Source organism: Astatotilapia calliptera, chromosome 14 (genome assembly GCF_900246225.1).
Source record: "Astatotilapia calliptera chromosome 14, fAstCal1.2, whole genome shotgun sequence".
Lineage (NCBI taxonomy): Eukaryota > Metazoa > Chordata > Actinopteri > Cichliformes > Cichlidae > Astatotilapia > Astatotilapia calliptera.
This window is the reverse complement of record NC_039315.1, coordinates 36,693,297-36,713,036: the sequence shown is the minus strand read 5'-3', so window position 1 is coordinate 36,713,036 and position 19,740 is coordinate 36,693,297. Positions and strand designations below refer to the sequence as shown.

At 43.1% G+C, this 19,740-nt stretch overlaps 1 protein-coding gene across 4 annotated transcripts in view; it reads right to left on the bottom strand.

Moving 5' to 3' along the window:
* The window catches only part of sgsm2 (small G protein signaling modulator 2), a 104,613-nt gene that overhangs the window by 29,179 nt on the left and 55,694 nt on the right, over positions 1-19,740 (bottom strand). For all 4 annotated transcript variants that reach the window (XR_003274547.1, XM_026193762.1, XM_026193761.1 and 1 more), the window contains exon 3: positions 13,101-13,269. Coding sequence is in view for 3 of the 4 variants with exons in the window: in XM_026193762.1 (XP_026049547.1) it covers positions 13,101-13,269 (169 nt within the window). In the remaining variant the exon portion in view is untranslated. The remainder of the gene's footprint in view (positions 1-13,100; positions 13,270-19,740) is intronic.

The window sequence follows — 19,740 nt, the reverse complement described above, 5'->3', positions numbered from 1 at the left end:
GAAAAAAACTACAGGTAAAATAATGACACTGTGACGCCTCTGCCTTTGTAAATGGAGGGACAGTAACTGTGTGTAAAACCTGCAGACAGTCAGATTAACAACATTTCGTCTCTATCATTCTGCAATTCATCTTATGTAAACAATAACGTGGCCACAGCGTGACGTGAAAAAGACACATACCTTTGACGCTGCGTAACGAACTCTGTATTCCTCGTCCACACGTAAACGCAAAAAAGGAGTTTTAAAAAAATCTCAGTTTTCGATGATTCGAAACGCCGTCTACGTGGACGAAACAGCTGCGTGTTCAAAATCACCTGTGTAGGTGCGGACGTAGCGTAAAAGAGTTAGTAGTTTATTCTATTACTACCTGTAATTTATTGCAGTTTACTTTTATTTGCTTAATTGTTTACAATAAGTTTGAGGTGTGAAATAAACAGCAATGGAGCAAAATATGGGCGTGTGTGGTTGGAGGATGTGTTTGCGTGGTGGGGGGGTGCGAACATTTTCCTTGTGAAACAAAGGGGGGCCTAGCAAAAAAAGTTTGGGAACCACTGGCCTAACTCAAGCTGTCTTTGTGATGTGATCATTTATAATCCTGTCCATCCGGTCACTGGCAGGATGGCTGTAGCGCAGTAGTTTGATCCCTGTCTATATGCCAAATATCCTTGGGCAAGGTACGAACTTCAAGTTGCTCCCCGATGCATCCATCAGAGTATGAATGTTGGGTAGAAAACAATTCAATTCAACTTTATTTATATAGTGCCAAATCACAACAAAAGCCACCTCAAGGCGTTTATCTTGCACAGTAGATCGTACAATAATAGATACAGCAGAAAGTGCTTGTGTGATTGAGTGCTTTAAATGCTCACAGAGTAGAAAACCACTATACAAGAAGCAGACTCCAGACCGTAACATCTGCCACCTCCAGATCGACCTTCTGTCTTATTCCCAGTACTACTGTCTCCAAACCATCACTTGTAAACCTTCCCTTTCACTCTTTCTGCTTTCCTTCTGTCACAAATCCTCCCTGACACTCATCTCCAGCCACTCCACCCTGCCTACACTCTCTTCTTCATCTCTCTTGTGCACTTTGGATTCTGTCCAGTCCAAACTGGGACCTGGTTTCATAGTAGAGGCACCTGAAAGCCGAAGGCTCTGCTATGATATTCAAGACTTTGTATGTGAGGAGAAGGATTTTAAATTTGATTCTGGGTTTAATGGGGACCCAGTGCTCTCTGTTTCCAGCTTCTGGTTAAGCTAAAGGAGTTTTTAGAGCTGCCAGATTATAATGAATCATATACGTCCAGCCTAGAAGTAATAAATGCATTAGCTAGCTTTACTCTGAGACTGACATGAATAATTTTGTGACATTGTGCAAATAAATGAAAGCAGTCCTACATGTCTAACTCTTATGGTAGCTTCCTTTTAAATGGAGAGAAGCAACAATGTAGAAAAACACAAAATTAAAAATGCATTAAATGAAATAAGTATTTGATGCCCAAGCAAAACATGACTTAGTGCTTGGTTTGAAACTGTTGCTAGCCAGTGTTAAGACGTTTGTTGCACACATCTCAGGAGGGATTTTAATGCACTCCTCTTTACAGAAACTCAAAATCATTGAGGTTTCTTGGCTGCTGCTCATCTCGAAGTTTCAGCCTCCACAGATTTTCTATCCGGTCTTTAAGTGATGACGTGACGAATTCTGCTTCCGGGCCCAAAGTAGTCTGCATTTAAGAAGGTTGTTGTGTTTTTAACATGTTTTAATGCTTTGTATCTTGTTCTATTTAATCTCAACAAGCCCCTAAAAACAGTCAGTGATCGCTGTCGACCTCTCTCGGTTTTTATTACCGCTCATCATTTTAAAGCTCAGTTTTTAAACCCTTACGATGTAACTACAGCCCAGCCCATGCTGCGGTATATTAATGACTAATGATGGATTATCTCAGTTGTTCTCCTGACTGACGTTTGGTCCGTTTACAGCATCCTGCTATGCGATTGCATTTGTCCCTAACCATCAGGAACCCTCACGTTAACTTTTATCGAGTGGAAAAAAGTTAGCGTTCATCCTCCAGCTTCACTGTTTATGTTATGTTAACATAACTTTGTCGCGCTAGCGATCACGTAGCACCAGTGGCGTGTCTAGAAAATTTTTGTTGGGGGGGCCAGGTAGGGGCACAGATTTGGAGAAGGGTGGCAGATGTAATTGGCAGATAATGTTTAAAAAAAAAATTCTATTAACCATAATTCAATAATCCTATAAACCTAATAACCGAATGAGCTTTTAACTCTTATTAGAATGAGATTTTAACCACTACGGTGCAAAGTTTTTAGATACTGCGTTGATAAAGTACAAGAGATACAATCAGTGCTTTGTCAGTGTTTACTCAGCATTCAAGGACAGCAATATTTGCATAGTATTTTTACTGACATATACTGCACATATGTTTTGGGCAAAAACATTTTTGAATATTAAAATACGAACATTTGTAACAAACAATTGACAAATTAGCCAATGCAAAACTTTATCTGCCTGTTAAAAAAAGAAGATAATCTTCTCACAAACTGGTGTTTGATTTTGAAACAGGAAAAAAGTGGGGAAACAACTGAAAAGACTAACATTTGAATAAAACCTGAAAGCAAGTAAATACTTTCTCTGCTGCCTTATGGTAAACTGTGGTAATATTGATAAAGAACAACACTGGCTGACGATGAAATACAGTCAGCTGGCATGGTGACACTGCCAGTATAACCTGCAGGGCTGGACTGGGACAGAAAATTGGGCATTTTCACTACAGATTGGCCCACCAGGTATTAAAGCCATAAAGCCTTTGACTGAAAACAAACGCTGTTGTGACAGTGATGTACAGTCTTGTTGGTATATGTATGATTTCTATACATTTTACGTCAGATAAAAACTTTGGTTGTAAGATTTAGATAATTATTTAATAAAAGCGAGATATTTTAAATGAGAATAAGAAAGAAAAGTATTTCTTTGTGCCCACCTCTCCCTGTTAATTCCCTACCTGGCCCCCTGGCATAACTTTGCTAGACCCGCCCCTGCACAGTTACCAGCTGTCAGCTACGTAAAAAAGGATCCTGGTGTTATTTGTCTCTCAGAAACAGTTCATAACTTCAACTCATTCATGTCACCTAAAAGGTAAACCTGTTTCTCCATCACCTGTTCAGCTCTGATGATTCAGTAAGGACATCTCCTGGTTTCATCTTCATGTTTCCCTCTCACCACATATCCAAACCGACATCATGACCAGCAGCTTTACAGCTGTGGCTCCAGCAAACATCAGCTGATACTAGAAATTAATATTAAATAAATTCTAACAACAGCTGATCAAGCTTTAACGTGCTGCTGTTGTTTAGCGCGACATCCGCTGGTTTCCTCTTTCTGGCACAAAGTGGGCGATAAATAAACAAGAGAGAAAAGCTGATCAGCTGATCATTGATCAGTTTCATGATTGAAGTAGCAACAGGAGAGGGAGGGGGAGATGAGAGAAGAGGCAGCTGTGCAGCGTAACGACAGAATAACTCCAGCTTTGTGTCTTTTTTCCATTCTAGCTGAAGTTCGGGACAAACTGCGTCTCTTCTCAGCTCAATATGAAACGTGTAATATTTTCTCTGAATGAGGGACCATTCCATTTTTTAAGGAGCCGTTGGAAACTCTACTAACTAACCTTATGAATAAAATAAAGTTCACTATCAGTAACATCATAGCAACTGAACAGCTGTACAGAAACTCCGTCATGCTAGCTCGGGCAGTATGAGTTATTGCAACTGACGGTAAAAAGTCAGCACAACAAAAATAAACTCCACCTAAACTTAGTTTATATCTGACCCAGATAGACTGCAGCTCATAATTTCTTACCTGAAGTTCAGTTCACCTGACACTCGGACTGGCGGCTGCCTCGAGGCTCTCCTCCTGCCTCCCCTTCCCTCATCCACCTGCTGCCTCTGTGGAAGCCCCGCCATAGCCACCACCAAACAACTGAGTTATTTTTACACATCGACCTGCATCTGGCCAATCCACCACCTCTCATTGTTCATGCCATTACAAAAAAAAATAAAAAATAAGTCACTGGGGATATGCCCGGTATGCCCGATGGCCAGTCCAGCTATGTTAACCTGCAACCAAATCTGCAGCTCCATACAGCAATGTTACGACTTAGATTATATCTTATAACTCATAACTCTTATGTTAGCTGCCCTCAGTAGCATACTGTCTGATATATTCGACGGCTGCAATAATTCTTTAAGTGTTATTTTTTCCTTGGTATTCTAATTTCACCGAAGTTTACTAAACTCAACAAACTTAATATTACTTACCGGGACATTTATTCTGTCCTCATTTTCTTTCACCGAAAAATTGTTTCCTGCAGTGCGTCTTTCGTGCTTGGCTCTCCTACCTTTGCTAACGTGATGCGCATAGCGCAGAAGCCGATGCTGCATTCAGTTACACTCGGATATCTGAGCTTCACCGTGAAAACATAATCGGACATTTGATATTTGATTGAATTTTATTGTTTTGCCTTTGGGGTGGCACCTGGGGTGGCCAGTCTGGTTGGGGGGGTGGCCTGTGCCCCCCCAGGCCACCCCGCTGGACACGCCATTGCGTAGCACATGATCATTATATACCAGGTAGCCCAACTTCAGTAACCCAACAAACGTCACTGCTGTTTAGTTTTCTGTCTTCATTTGTGTTGGAAGTGATAGCAGAGCTGTACGTTTGAATTCTTTCAGAAATCTCTCAGTCAGAACATGCTATATCATGTTTAGGTGGAAGCTAGCGAGCTAACTTCCTGCTAACTTCATCTCCGTTAAATTTAATAAATTCCGTTTTCATGGATGCCTGGATGTTAAACTTAATTGTTACACCTGGTAGAGCAGAACGCTGATAATTTTATTAAAGATGAAAGGCTTCAGTGATGCTGCTGTGATTGTGTGACTCAGGGACCTGCAGCAGAGTTTGGGCCCAGACATGGCTAATAACGTCAGACTCAAAGACCGCATAGGAGTGAGATCTGGACTGATGACCTTAATGTTCATACTTTGGCAGCACGTTTTGGTTAAGTATTATTCCCATTCATGGCCTGGCTTCAGATTTCTGGCAGAGGGAAGGAAGTTCTTGTGTAGATTTTGCAGAATATGGCCCCATCCATTGGCCTCATAATGCAGTGAAGTCATCCTGTTTCCGTAGCAGATGCACACAGGAGCTTAAGTTAATTCCAAAGAGTTCGGTTTTGGTTCCATCTAACCACAGCACTTTGCTTCAAGCCTTCTCTGAGTCGATGAGATGTTCACTGGCAAACTTCAGACATGTTCTTGATGCTCTCAGATCATTAACAAGCTCCTCACGTGGAGTTTTGGGTTAATCCACCAGCTTTCTCATCATCATCCTCACAGCAACCATCAGGCTAACTCATAGTTATGCACTGGTCAGTGAAATCTTACACATACTAGAGATGGCACGATACCACTTTATGTCCGATACCGATACCGATATCATAAATTTGGATATCTGCCGATACCGATATGAATCCGATATAGTGTTTTTTAACCAACAAAACTGTTTTTTAAATATCTTGCTGCATTTTGTATAAGTTCATACTCAAGTTTAAAACAACAACTACACTAAAGCTATTCTGTTATACCTGTATGCAAAAAAAAATATTTCATAGTTCAGCAATACTGATCAATCTAATAAACTTGAACCTACACCATCCTCCCTATAAGATAAGATAAGATAAGATAAGATAACCTTTATTAGTCCCACACGTGGGAAATTTGTTTTGTCACAGCAGGAAGTGGACAGTGCAAAAGTTATGACGCAAAAATTTCTATTCTGGTATTTTAAAGAGTACTTAGCATAAATATTAAGCAACCTAACTAATAGGGTTCCAACTCCCAGCAACAACAAAAATAAATAAATAAAAAATAGGGAACCACCCCTCACGCTCCACCTCATGATGCTTAATCGACGTAATCAACCTTAATTTGATGCAGTGTGAAAAAAAAGGCACAGAAATCAATTATTTTTCAAGAAATATTAAATAGATTCAACATCTTTCTTCAACAAAATTGCAGACTGCACAGATGGTACCTTCCCAAAGGAAAAAGTACTATAGCTTACTAGGGTATATATATTAGACTTAATAGTCACTATATACAGTAATTGACTTCTATTCATTTTACATCAAATTAAAACTTTGGGTGTCAGATAATTATTTATTAAAAGCTCGACATTTTAAATGAGAATAAGAAAGAAAAGTATGTCTTTGTGCCCCCTTTTCCCTGTTAATGCCCTATCGGCCCCCCTGGCTAAACTTTGCTAGATCCGCCCCTGCACAGTTACCAGCGTCAGCTACGTAGAAAAAGATCCTGGAGTAGAAAGTAATAATAAATACATTCTAACAACAGCTGATCAAGCTTAAACGTGCTGCTGTTGTTCAGCCGCTGGTTTCCTCTTTCTGGTGCAAAGTGGGCCAAAAACAAAGAAGAGAGACGGACTCGCGACAGAAAAGCCGATCAGCTGATCATTGATCAGTTTCATGATTGAAGTAACAGCAAGAAGAGGCAGTCGCTCCATATATCGCTTGTTAAGCTTAACGCAGGAATGCTTTACAAACATTCAGAGATGGACTTGCTAGCTAGCACGCAGTACGAAAAAGTCAGCATAACGAAAATAAACTCCACCTAAACTTGGTTCATATCTGACCCAGAGAGACTGCAGGTCATAACTTCTTACCTGAAGTTCAGTTCACCTGACAGGCTGACACTCTCGGACCAGCAGCGCTTCGGGTCTCTCCTCTTGCCTCCCCTTCCCTCATCCACCTGCTGGCCTCCACCACTTGCTAATGTTACTGAATCTGTGAAAGCTCCGCGATAGCCACCACACGAAGTAACGAGTAACGACCCTATCTAAATCCCAGTAATGAGTAACGCGTTCCTGATTTTGGCATAATAACTAGTTACCGTGCTCGTTACCACAATAATAACGTAGTTACTGTAACGCGTTACTTAATAACGCATTAGTCCCAACACTGCCAATAACATTATTAAAAAGCATGTTCACAGCCTGGTTCAGAATCTGCTTTGGACACTTCTTTTCATCTGTTACTGCACTAATAACTGCATGTGTGAGTTGCACCCGTAGAGTTTATGAATGGCAACAAAGCTGATAGCTTATCACAGTAGTGACAGAAGGATGGTTGTAAAACAATAAATCATAAAGAGAAAGCATCGAGGCAGGTTGTCCACTGTAGTCGGTGACACACAGAAGTCAAACCCCTCATGCTCTGCTGTAATTACTACTCACTTCACCCCCATAACTCTTTAGTCCACTGTTGATCTCTGCTCATATTCTTTCTCTGGCCTCTCGTTTCCCATCATGCTCAGCGATTCTTTCACCGCCAGTGGGCCAAACCATGTTGCCATGGCAAACAGGGTAAATGAGAGATGGAGCCCTGAGGTAGGATGACAGAGAGCATTGTCTGGGAGTGTGTGTGTGTGTGTGTGTGTGTGTGTGTGTGTGTGTGTGTGTGTGTGTGTGTGTGTGTGTGTGTGTGTGTGTGTGTGTGTGTGTGTGTGCGTGTGTGTGTGTGTGTGTGTGTGTGTGTGTTCGTTCTGAGTGTGCTTGACTGGATGTATGGATTCTAGCACAGGGATGTGATTTGTGCAAACCACATTTACACACAACAATAGGCTTTAATGTTGTGTGCAGTCTCTCGGGAGGGAAAAGGCCGACCAGATGTGACAGATGAATGAGAGACACTACGCTGATATGAAGATGCAGCGCTGAGCACCCAGTGTACCCAAACACGTTTAACTCAGCTTTACATCAAATAACGCAGCCATGTCGCAATGATGTTGTGGTTCACATTCTGCCTGCACATAGTTTATGCAAATATGGAGGTGTGTGTGTGTGTGTGTGGTAGCCATGTGGTACAATTAATGACCAAGCAAACAGCTCAGCTAGTACTTCTGCGCCTGTAGATGAAGCAGTTTATCATAGTCTGTATCTGCAGGCACACATGCAGAAAGATGCAAGTAATCCACACACTCACATGCAGACCTCAATGCAGACCTGAGGCTTATCACGGTGTGCACACAGACCATTCATCCTTAGCAAACACTCAACTGAGCTGATATTGTGTCTGCTGGTGACAGACACTGGAGATATATCTCCAGTTGTGTGTTTTACAAAAACTGGAAGGCATTTGGACGTCCTAGTGGACCTTTGTGCTTTTGATGACGAATTTTATGGCTCTAGAACCCAACCGGGCCCAAGTGGACGTTATGAAGATAGTGAAACTTTAAAACATAAATATGGACTAACAATAATGCAACAGTAGCCTTTGAAGTGAAAACACCTAATTTAACAAGTTCAATCAATAAGCCCAGAATCGATGGAATCAGGCAGATGTTGTCAATAATTTAAAATGCTACTGGACATCTTTTAAAAATCTCACAATTAAAAAAAACTACAAGCAAATTCTTCTGTCTACCATTATGACTTAAATATGCTAATATGCACATACACAGCATCACCCAGCAAACAAAAGTCAAAGTAGAGAGCACCTGCAAAAAGATGGCAAAAACCTCCTCCTCCACCAATGCACCGAAGACCCCCGGGCTTGGGCAGGGCCCCAGCGCATGCACCAACCACGGCCCAAACCCCCCAGGCCCAACCAGAACCCTAATTCGAAGGCGTAGTGCCCCCTGTATCTCAAGTCTCCAAGCCCACCCTGGACCTGCCAAGGAGCAGAGCGGTGACCAGGCCAGGCAGCCGCCAGAAAAACGCCACCCAAGAGTCACCGAAGCCCCATTCTGGTCAGAACCACAGCTCCTGCACAGAACCCCCCAAGAAACCCACCCCTAGGCAACCGCCAGACCCCCCAAGTCCGTACGCCCCCCTAACCCCACTAGGTGATGGAGCGATCAAAGGAACCCAGAGAGATTGATCTGATGTGGCGGCAGAGGCTGTCTCAAGGCTAATATGGTCCAGCAAAAGAGCTCTATATCGGTTAATACTAAGATTATTTTTGTTTTTCCACTTCATGGGGACAGTCTTCTTAGCAATGTGGTGGTACTGCGATGAACACAGTACACACCAACGTTTCAAATGCAGGTTTGACAGGTTTGTGAGTGTACACTTTATCCAAAACCTAGTGACGGTTTACTCATGTTTGTTATTGGGTGAGTGTGGCGTGTTGTATAGAGCAGTTTGAGTAATCTGGGAGAGTAGAAAAGCGTTATTCAAGAATCAGTCCACTCACTCTCTAAACAGAGTTTTGTCATGTTACTTTTGCATTATTACATTCTGGCACATGTTCTTATTACATGGCTTGATTAAGGCCCACATTAGGCTGACATCTGGGGCCAGAGCTGAAACTGTTCTGGGCCAGCACAGGGCCACCAGTGCATCTGCAACTGGCCTTGTGCTGGCCCATGTGTGGGCCACCTCTGGCAAACCAGGTCTGGGCCACCAAAGGGCCGTCATTCTTTGCGGTATGTGGGCCTTGTGTAGGCACATTGTGTAGTCCAGATCCGGGCCATACCAATTTTGCTATGTGGGTACCAGAGGGTACTGCATGGTGCTGCAGAATGCTGTGGTAGTCCTTTTGGTTCAGGGTGCCTCTCACTCTGTACAAGTCACCCACCCTGGATCCAGAAAAACAGCCCCAGACCATCACACTTCTTCTTCCATGTTTGACAGTTGATGATACACACTGTGCAACCATCCTTTCACCTACTCGACGGCGTACAAAGATTCTACAAAAATCCAAATTTTGATTCATGAGTCCATAATACCTTCTTCCAGTCTTCAGTAGTCCAATGGTGGTGTTTCATGGCCCAAGCAAGCCTCTTTGTCTTATTCTGATGTCCTAGCGATGGCTTTCTTGCTGCAACTCATCCTGCCCATAGTTTGTGGGTGTGTGTAGTTAATGTTGAACGCTGCATTTGACGCTCAAGTGAATGAGAAAAAACACGTCGATCGGTTGTAAGAAAGTGTGGCAGTATGTAGACCCGAGTGGTGTTTGGTGTTGTCTGATTATATGTGTGCACATTAACTTATATGATGTAGTGGATGTGGTGACACTGAGTGTGTATCTGCGTGATCGTGGTGTGCAAATGAAATAATCTTTGTGTAAAGACCAAGGGTGCAGAAGCAGAAAAACAAGAAAGAAAACTAATTGGGGGGACGTTGGGGTTGAGAAGGAGTGAAAAGAGTACGCTGTTTGTAACTAAGTAGGAAAACAGCTGATCTGTAGAGTGAGGGAAGAGAAAAGGAAGAAGAACATGCAAAGGGCCAAGAGGCAGAGATGAAAGGGAAACTCGAAGGAAAACAAGAACATAGTAACCGTCACGTTTACGCTGCGGTGACTGAGGGTGATTGATCTGTTATGACGTCACGTTGCATTAACAAATTGACATGAATAAGCTAGACAGATAAGGGAAGAGGAGGAGAGAAAAAGGCAGTGCATTCTCATCTGGAGTGGCGTTAATACAACCAGGGAGAGGTGCTGGGGTCGCGACTCTTCACCGTCTCCTCATGAAATCTTTGAATTTGGCCACAACAGGTCGCGGTCTCCTGGCTCCCTGCGATGAACACGGTGGAAGGTGATGTTCTTTACAGTGTCTTCCCGAAGCTTCAGGTGGGTCTTCATGAGGGTTTTAATGGTAACTTTTGCTCCTCAAAAGTTACCTGAAGGTAATCTCATGCTACGGGCCTGGAGATCGATGACACTCTCTTTTATTTTTTTATTTTCTTCAGCTGGGTCACATTCTCAGTTAGACAAGTGACAAAGTCCCACAGCTGAAACCTGAAAGCTGGACAGTCGCTTATCGATTGAGTCCAGTATTTGTTTAACTCTGAGCCACCATTCGCTTTTCCCCGCCAAGTCTCCAGGTGTCTGACATCACCTAGACCTTTGCCATGGAAGATTATCTGGTTTCACCTGATTAGTACTCTAAGCTATCAGGGCAGAACAATTACATTCTCTTCCACTAGAGGGCAGTACAACTACCTGCTCTAATTAAATGGTGCCAACTGCCAGTAAAACAGGAGAAGATGAAGAAGAATTTATGTACCGTATTTCCCGGACTACAGAGCGCACCTGAATATTAGCCGCAGAAGCTAAAATCAGGGGAAAATCCTGTTTTGTACATACATTAGCCGCACCTGACTAAAAGCCGCAGGTGTTTCAATGTTGACTTATCATATGTAAGAGAATATGCACAAAGGGAATTGTCAGGAAAGAGATGGCTGTTTGGAGACACACCCCTTTTGTTAATATTTTGAAAAACAAGTTATGGGTACATATTTGCACATGTGCTGTGCTTCATAAATGAGTAACAAATGTAGTACATAACAATAACCTACAGCACACCAGAAAAATAGATCCGGACTACATTTCAGGCTCAGGTGCAGCGACACGGCTTTAACAAGAAGAAAAGTCAGTCCTTCACCACCATCTTCCTCTTCTTCCTGCCACTAAAACCACCAAAGTCCTCTTCTCCAGTGTCGGAAACGAACAGGCTCATGATGGCTTCGTCATCCACTCTCCGCTTCTCTCCTTCGTTGTCACTTTCAAAACCAAAGAAATCCTCGTTGTCAGTGTCAGAGTCGAACACCCTCTGAAGGGCCGTGGCGGTGTCCTCTCCATCATGCAACAGTCCAGCCCTTCGAAATCCGTTGGTGATCGTGGATGTTTTCACACTTTTCCACGCTGTCAGAATCCACCGGTGGAGTTGAGCATAACTTGCTTTTCGCAAGTTTATCGCCGCTCGTCATCCACGACTCCCGCTGAACGCTACTTTGAAGTTTGTTTTTCGCGCTACTTGTACGGCACTATGTTGCCTGGCGGACGGACACGTGACCAACATACCACTCTTGAACCCCGATACTTTGTGTCTGATCACATGCCCTTCCGCCAGGCAACGTAGTGCCGTACAACAGCGGAACAAACAAAACAAATCGTCTTACGATATGACAAAAATCATGGACAATCCATAGAAAAGCCGCACCTGACTAAAAGCCGCAGGGTTCAAAGCTTGTGCAAAAAGTAGCGGCTTATAGCCCGACAATTACGGTAATAGTCATTTGAAAAGGAAAAAGTCAGTCTGACCTTGGTCCTGGACCGAGAGGAAGGCCGAGCATGAATAGTGATCATAAGAAAGCAAAAAAGGTAAACTGGGGACAATCTGAGCTAACTCCGCTATGCCTGGTGTGCTGTGTGGTTTTTCTAATGTGAAACATGCTGTGGCTCCAAAAGGTTGGGAAATACTGACCTAGAGCATTTTCATGGACTGTGTCTGAGATTAGAGACGTTTTTATACCCAAATTTGAGCCTGGTGGACGCTGCAAGCATATTCATTCATTCGTTTTTTTCTGTACAGGAAAGCGAGTCAGTAATTATAATTTGCCATCTTAATCAAAACATAATAATTTGCTTGGATGGATAACATTATATAATAAAAATAATTTTATTTTATCATTAAAATATCATTCCAGTTAAAGAACATGCAAACACTGGTGCATTCGGCATCACAGAAGCATTAATGTTAATTTAGGGCAGCTGTTGCAATAACTTGGATGATTTTTGTGTGATTTCTTTATCGCTATCATAACTAACACAGATCACATTTCTGTAATCTTCAGAGCAACAGCATCAACTGTGGGGAGACTTCGTTTGTCTGTTATTCTGTCCACCCTGTCATAAAACTGTCTCTGCTACCACATTTATTGTCCCTTAATCATTTAAAGTTCAGGTGAATAATTAGGGCTACACTAACAGTCTTCTTATCCTCCTTCATAAATTGGGCTGAAATGGGGAACAGAGTCTCTCCCTTTCTAATTAAGACGACAGATTCACTCCGTTTGCACTAATGGTGGCGGAGTCAGGTACGGTCCTGCTGCTCTCGTCATAAAGTGATGAACTGAAACCTTAATGTGGAATCATGACAGGGGTTCGAAAAGCATTTAGTAAGCGATGCGTCATGGCTGCCTCGGGACAGATTTGGGTGAATTCAGCACAGCAGACAGTAAAAGCAAAGCAACAGGAGGGGTTGGCGACATCTGCGTGACCAACCTGGTAAGATCAGCCTGCTGCTGGAGCTGCTCCTGCACTTTACGGCAAACCTCGCCGGCGGTGTCGCAGACTTTGCCGACCTTGGTGAAGAGGGCTGCGATCTTGTCGCTGCGGAGAAACCCAGCAGCTCGTCTCTTCAGCAGGTGACCCAGGCAGGCCTCGACGGCAGCTGCAGGGACAGCAGGCAGCTGAGTTAATACTGACAAGGGCAGGAGAGCAACCAGAGGAAAGTATACACAAAGTGGAGGAGAAGAGATAACAGCTCAATTTTGAATTGAAGGAATCAGCAAGAAAGATGGAGACTGACATAATTATCACATTAAATGAAATAAAGCCTGAAAAGCTTGTGGTCAGCACAACCAAACACGCCAAATGGCTGAGACGATAGCATTTTTATCAGCTGAACACTGTTATAGTCTGTTCTAGTGTTTGTATCTCTACGCTATCCACTCGGTCTTGTAGCACTGAGCGCTGACGTGGCAGCACAGAGGAAGATTGTGCTCTTCCAACAAGAAATACAGTGTTTTAAAGTGTTAATGTATTTTTTTTAACTTTATGTACTTGATAAATCTTTATTGATTCATAAAACGAAAAAAAGCAGGACTACAACAGCGACCAGGCTATCAAGGCAGTGGGTAGAGAGAACATTAGGGAGGTGGCTTGCTGTTAGCAGTGCCTGTGAGTACACTGATTGCGGATTGTCTAATTACTACTGACTCAAACTTATTTGAACAGAGACAAACTTGTTTTTGAAAGAAAAGGCAGACAAAACCTCATTTTCACATTTTCCCACGAATGTGAGAAGTCGCAATGAAAGGAACCTGATGAGCACAAACATGTTCTGTTACAGTTCTTTTGATTTTGCTTTCATCCTTTAATGGCAATTTCCAATCAATGTGGAATTATCAAAGATTTTCCTCTGAACTGCAAAGTGGTAACTCTGCTAATTATTAAACATGCAGCTGGTTTGAGAATATAAAACTACATGTGTCATTTCTCTGCAAGTGAGCTGCACAGCAGTGTTTATGTGCACATGGGTGCTGCTGCAGCTGACCTCTGATTTCCACCTGCAGGCTTTTATAGATAAAGTTATTAGTGAAACACCCTGACATATTTAGAGGGTTGCCGGCAGTAACCTCAGCGTGCAGCTGCAAGATGACTATGTGGAAGAACAAATGCATTACGAACAGGACATTAGTATATGAGCTGAGGCACAAGTACAGAAGGGCACTGACTCATATGCAGAAAATGAGGGAGAAATTGAGGTAAACAGTCTCTTCCTAGCTGTGACCCATCCATTAGCCGTCTCCCTCCCTCCCTCTGTAATTGCTGCATTAGTGCTCAGCCATAATGAGCTTTAGGGCTGATGTTGAAAGCAAGATTGTGACACAATTATTTCAGCCAAAGCAAACAGAGAATTTAGCTCGTACTTACTCAGAGACTGTTTTTAATACGCAGCATGTTTTATTAATGCACCGTTATTTCAAATAAAGGTGTCTGCAGATGCTCTGGATCCAAATGAGCTTCAGTGTATATATACAGAAGCCACAAAGATTATATTTATTAAAAAGCCCATCTGAAATATGTGATTCATGTCAGGTTTGAGCACTTGTGGTTCTCTGCTTGCTTTTGCTCTGTGAGGTGAATCTACCACATAATATTACAGACCGACAACAATGTTATTCTCTGCGATGCTGGGAAAAACCTGCTTTATGGGTGCAATCGTCTGCTTTTATTGCTACTCTAGGCACCTTAGAGGGTTGCTCAGAGGCTTGGAGATTTTCACTCACAAAGCTGTCTGTGCAGTACATTCACAGCAGCTTCTGTCTGGCAGATTAATACATTAGCCTCTGGGGACGTCTTGCTGGTAATACTTTCTCGTGTAAAACTGTCCTTTATCCTATTAGAAGAGGATCGCCAGGATTAGCAGCAGAAGAAGAAGTGAAGGTTTGCAGGGAGGGAATATTGATGCACGGTTGTTTCTGTGGAAACACAAGAATTGAGGACAGGATGCAAGCAGCTCTCCCACGGGAGGAACCGCACCCAGCATCAGCTCATCCTGCTGCCTCTCCTTACAACTGGCCTGTTAATTCATGTTCTGGGTGTCTGTGGCTCTGATGAATCATCAAATCCAAGCTATTACACGAATAATTAGCATCATTCTAGGGCTATGGAAGAAAACACTATGAAATAAGTGCTGCTGGGACCACAGAGCAGCGGAAGGCTCGTTTCAATACTACCAAAACATGCTCGCCATGCAAAATGTTTTCATTTTGGTTTAAAACATTCGCCGAATCCTTCGAGTCGCCCCTTCGATACCTCTGCTGATAACTCTAGATTTATGACAAGCATAGCTGTGTGTGGTTTTTCAACGCCAGTTTAAAGATCCGGCTGTCCACGTTGGTCATTCAGAAATCCACCATCACACATTATTAGAATATTTCCTAATATCAATGAAAAAGTATTTTAACATACAGAAATGACCAACAATGCACTAATTTACACACTTAGTATGTTGAGTCCATGAATTACTGGATCAGTGTGGCGTAACATGGAGCCAATAAGCTTGCAGCACTGTGTTGAGTCATGGACCCTGGGTCTGAGGAACCCAGGGTCCATGAGCAGATTTGGACTGATATTATATGCTATATGTATATTGAATGTATTGTGCTGCTGTCCCTTGTTTTCCTGCTTGCTGGTGTGTGTGTGTGGGGGGGGGTACAGGTGTATCTGGTAGGCCAGTGTACAGGCACCATCAACCCTGGTGGGTGGGCCCTGCCAGGAGGCTGGCCACACCTAGGATGATGCCACACACCTGCAGCTGATTGGCCTCGTCTGGAGGGAGTTACTTTAGAGCACAGGTGTTGAACCCAGGCCTCGAGGGCCGGTGTCCTGCAGGTTTTAGATGTGTCCTTGATCCAACACAGCTGATTCAAATTGCTAAACGTTCTCCTCAGCATGTCCTGAAGCTCTCCTGAGGCCTGGTAATGACCGAATCATGTGATTCAGGTGTGTTGACCCAGGGTGAGATCTAAAACCTGCAGGGACACCGGCCCTCGAGGCCTGGAGTTCCTCACCCCTGCTTTAGAGAGTGGCTGAGCTCCCATCAACGTGGGATCGTTGCGTGAGGCTACCCGTCAATTTCTCTGCTAGATGTCCGTTTTGACACAAGTGTACTAACGGCTCCTCTGTAGGAACAAGGAGGCAGTGAGCACGTTGTATAAAGGGAGCGGACACACAAAGCCACGGGCAAGGGGAGAAGACACTGGACGGGAGTCGGGGAGCACACGGGGATTTATTATTGGATTGTATTTTCTTCACTGTGAATAAACGCACCGTTTGCATTGCAAGAGTCCAGCGTTCGGGTCCTCCTTCCCCACATCCCCACGGTCTGCCAGCGCAGCCGTGACAAGTTGTTACTGAAGCCTGATAGAAGTTGCCTTTAAGTTTGTCTATATTTTTGGATAGCGTGTTTCTGGTCTTCCACAGATTATCCACGGGGTTCAGCCAAGTTGGCTAATCGATCAGTCTGACCAATAACAGTCTTGGTACCGTCGGTAGGTGACCAGTCCCACTGGAAAAGGAAATAAAGGTAAAGGAGAAAGTGTCTCCACAAAGCTTTTCATGGAAGTATGACATCCTGGTAACGGGCTGCACTGACTTTGGACTGAATAAAACACAGTTGACCAAACACCATCGATACCAACCAAAGACAAAGCAACTGTTCACACACTGTGGAAACTTCTCACTGGTCTTCAAACACTTCACACCCCTGGAACTTAATTTACAAATAAAATGCATCTAAAAAGAGAAGTTTTCTATTTATTCCACTACTTTTGACATTGTCCCTGGCTCAGGAGTGGTTTCATATTGGGACAGCAACAGCTGTGTAGTCAGTCACGATGCACAGACATCAGTCTCACATCGCTCTGAACTTCTAACTTCATTCGCTTTTCTTGATAATCTTCTCAAGGCTTTAGTATTTTATTTTATTTTCTGAATTTTTGATACGACACTCTGTAAACAGCCAGCCCTTCAGCAATGACTGTGGCTGCGTGTGCTGAACTAGACCTTCCTGATTTCAGTTTTTTGCATATTTGTCACACTTAAATGTTTTAGATGATCAAACATAACCTGAGTAAATGTAAAATGCACTTTTTCACTAGCCATACCTACAGCTGATAGCTCCCAGACAGATGTGTGTGTGTACATGTTTAGACATCTTTGTGAGGACAGATGGCGTGATGCTATACTTGTGGAGACCGACAGTCACTTATGGGGACAAATTGAGCGTCCCCATGAGTTTGAAGACATTTTTGAGGCTCAAAATGTGATTTTAGCATCAGGGTTACAGTTAGGTTTTGGTTAGGTTTAGGCTGAGGGTTAGGCATTCAGTTTTGATGTTTAGGGTTAGGGGCTAGGGAGAGCATTATGTCAATGAGATGTCCTCACCAAGATATGAAAACAAGTGCGTGCGCGTGTGTGTGTGTGCGTGCGTGCGTGTGTGTGTAGATGGCTGGAAACCCAGTATCATGGCAAAATATGCCGACATGCTGGTCCACCGTGTCCATTTCATGCTATTCCAAAGTGTGAAATGTACACGCATGCATCACCAGCAGGAGGAGATAATATGTTTAAAGCCAAGAAGTTAAAATAAATAAATAAATAAAAGCCAGTAGTGATCAAAAAAAGTATGAAATACATTCAAGGGTCATTAATCACCAAAAACATTGAAGCTCGGCAGCTAATATGTATTTACATGTAACTGTGTTAATGTCTGTTTAAATGTTTTCCCATCACTTTGTAAGTAAACACCTGAATCTCACACATTGTTATCTCTGCTTGTTTTTGAGGTCCAGAAAGAGTGTAAACATGACAACGTTCAGATTTCTCTGCCCAAACATTAGGAACAGCTGTGACATTAAATCTTAGGACAAAGTCCATTCACCAGAAACAGCATGCCAAAGTCGTCAAGCACCAGCAGGTACCAAGCAACCAGGAAACACACACACAACAGCTGTAAAGGGATGGCTAGCAAGCATATGGAGCTGAAATACAATTAATATAAACACTATGAAACACTGAGAGAAAAGGTTCGAGTGCAAAATACAAAAATGAGTTCACAGCAAGGGTGTAGATTTGGCATGGACGGAAGGGACGGGGAGAGGGTGGAAATATTCCACCTTGTAGTGCAGTTTGCACAACTTGTTTTAAAAATGCACTCAGCCTACAAACATTACTGATGAAGATCTGCACAAAGTGACAGAAACACTGAAGCAGCTGCACATTTTATTCTTATTGTCATGTTTGTCCTATTTGTCAGGTGACAGCAGAACCAACACAGAGAGTAATGGTGACACAAGATCACAGGTGAAACTGGATGATGACTTGTTGGTTCATGACTGTATTTGAAGCACATGTGTGACTGCATGTATTTGTCTCACTGTCATTCATCAGGTGACAGAGGTGAAGAGGCGAGGTCACAGGTGACTGACTGATGAGTTGGTGCTATAGATTAACTAGTATTTATTATCACGACAGTTGTTAGGCTGCTGATGTAAATTGATTCTTTAGTGTACATTTGACAAAGAGTCTGAATTGACATTTCTCACTTTTTATATGGCACAAATCAATGTGTTATTTTATCAGGTGGCAATATGTCGTGTATCGATGGTGTTTGGTCAACTGTGTTTTATTCAGTCCAAAGTCAGTGCAGCCCGTTACCAGGATGTCATACTTCCATGAAAAGCTTTGTGGAGACACTTTCTCCTTTACCTTTATTTCCTTTTCCAGTGGGACTGGTCACCTACCGACGGTACCAAGACTGTTATTGGTCAGACTGATCGATTAGCCAACTTGGCTGAACCCCGTGGATAATCTGTGGAAGACCAGAAACACGCTATCCAAAAATATAGACAAACTTAAAGGCAACTTCTATCAGGCTTCAGTAACAACTTGTCACGGCTGCGCTGGCAGACCGTGGGGATGTGGGGAAGGAGGACCCGAACGCTGGACTCTTGCAATGCAAACGGTGCGTTTATTCACAGTGAAGAAAATACAATCCAATAATAAATCCCCGTGTGCTCCCCGACTCCCGTCCAGTGTCTTCTCCCCTTGCCCGTGGCTTTGTGTGTCCGCTCCCTTTATACAACGTGCTCACTGCCTCCTTGTTCCTACAGCAGTCAGAGGGGAAGAGCCAGGGCCAAAGGTGAGGCACATCAAGCACAGAATAATAATTTTAATCTCAGGATAAAACGCAGGTACTGAGGATGAAAGAAGCTTCAGTGCTCTCAGAAGACTAAAAACATGGCTAAGGTCAACAATGACTCAAATGAGATTAAACAATGCTGCTGTGTGTCCACTAGGACAGACTGGACAGTATAGATGTAAAACCAATATGCCAGCAGTTTATCTCAGTTAACGAGAGGAGCAGGCCTGTGTTTGGCTGCTTCACATAGTGGACGTTGAGTTGTTGTGTGGGACACCAGTAGTCCATGTTGCTGTAACCGTAGTTCATGTTTAGAATAAAAAATCCCAGCTCACTGATCTGATCGGGGCAATAGTGCCTAAAATGTTGCATAATGTTGCTGAGAGATCTTTTACTTTGTGGTCATCTTAGACGAGTAGTTTTATGGACAAA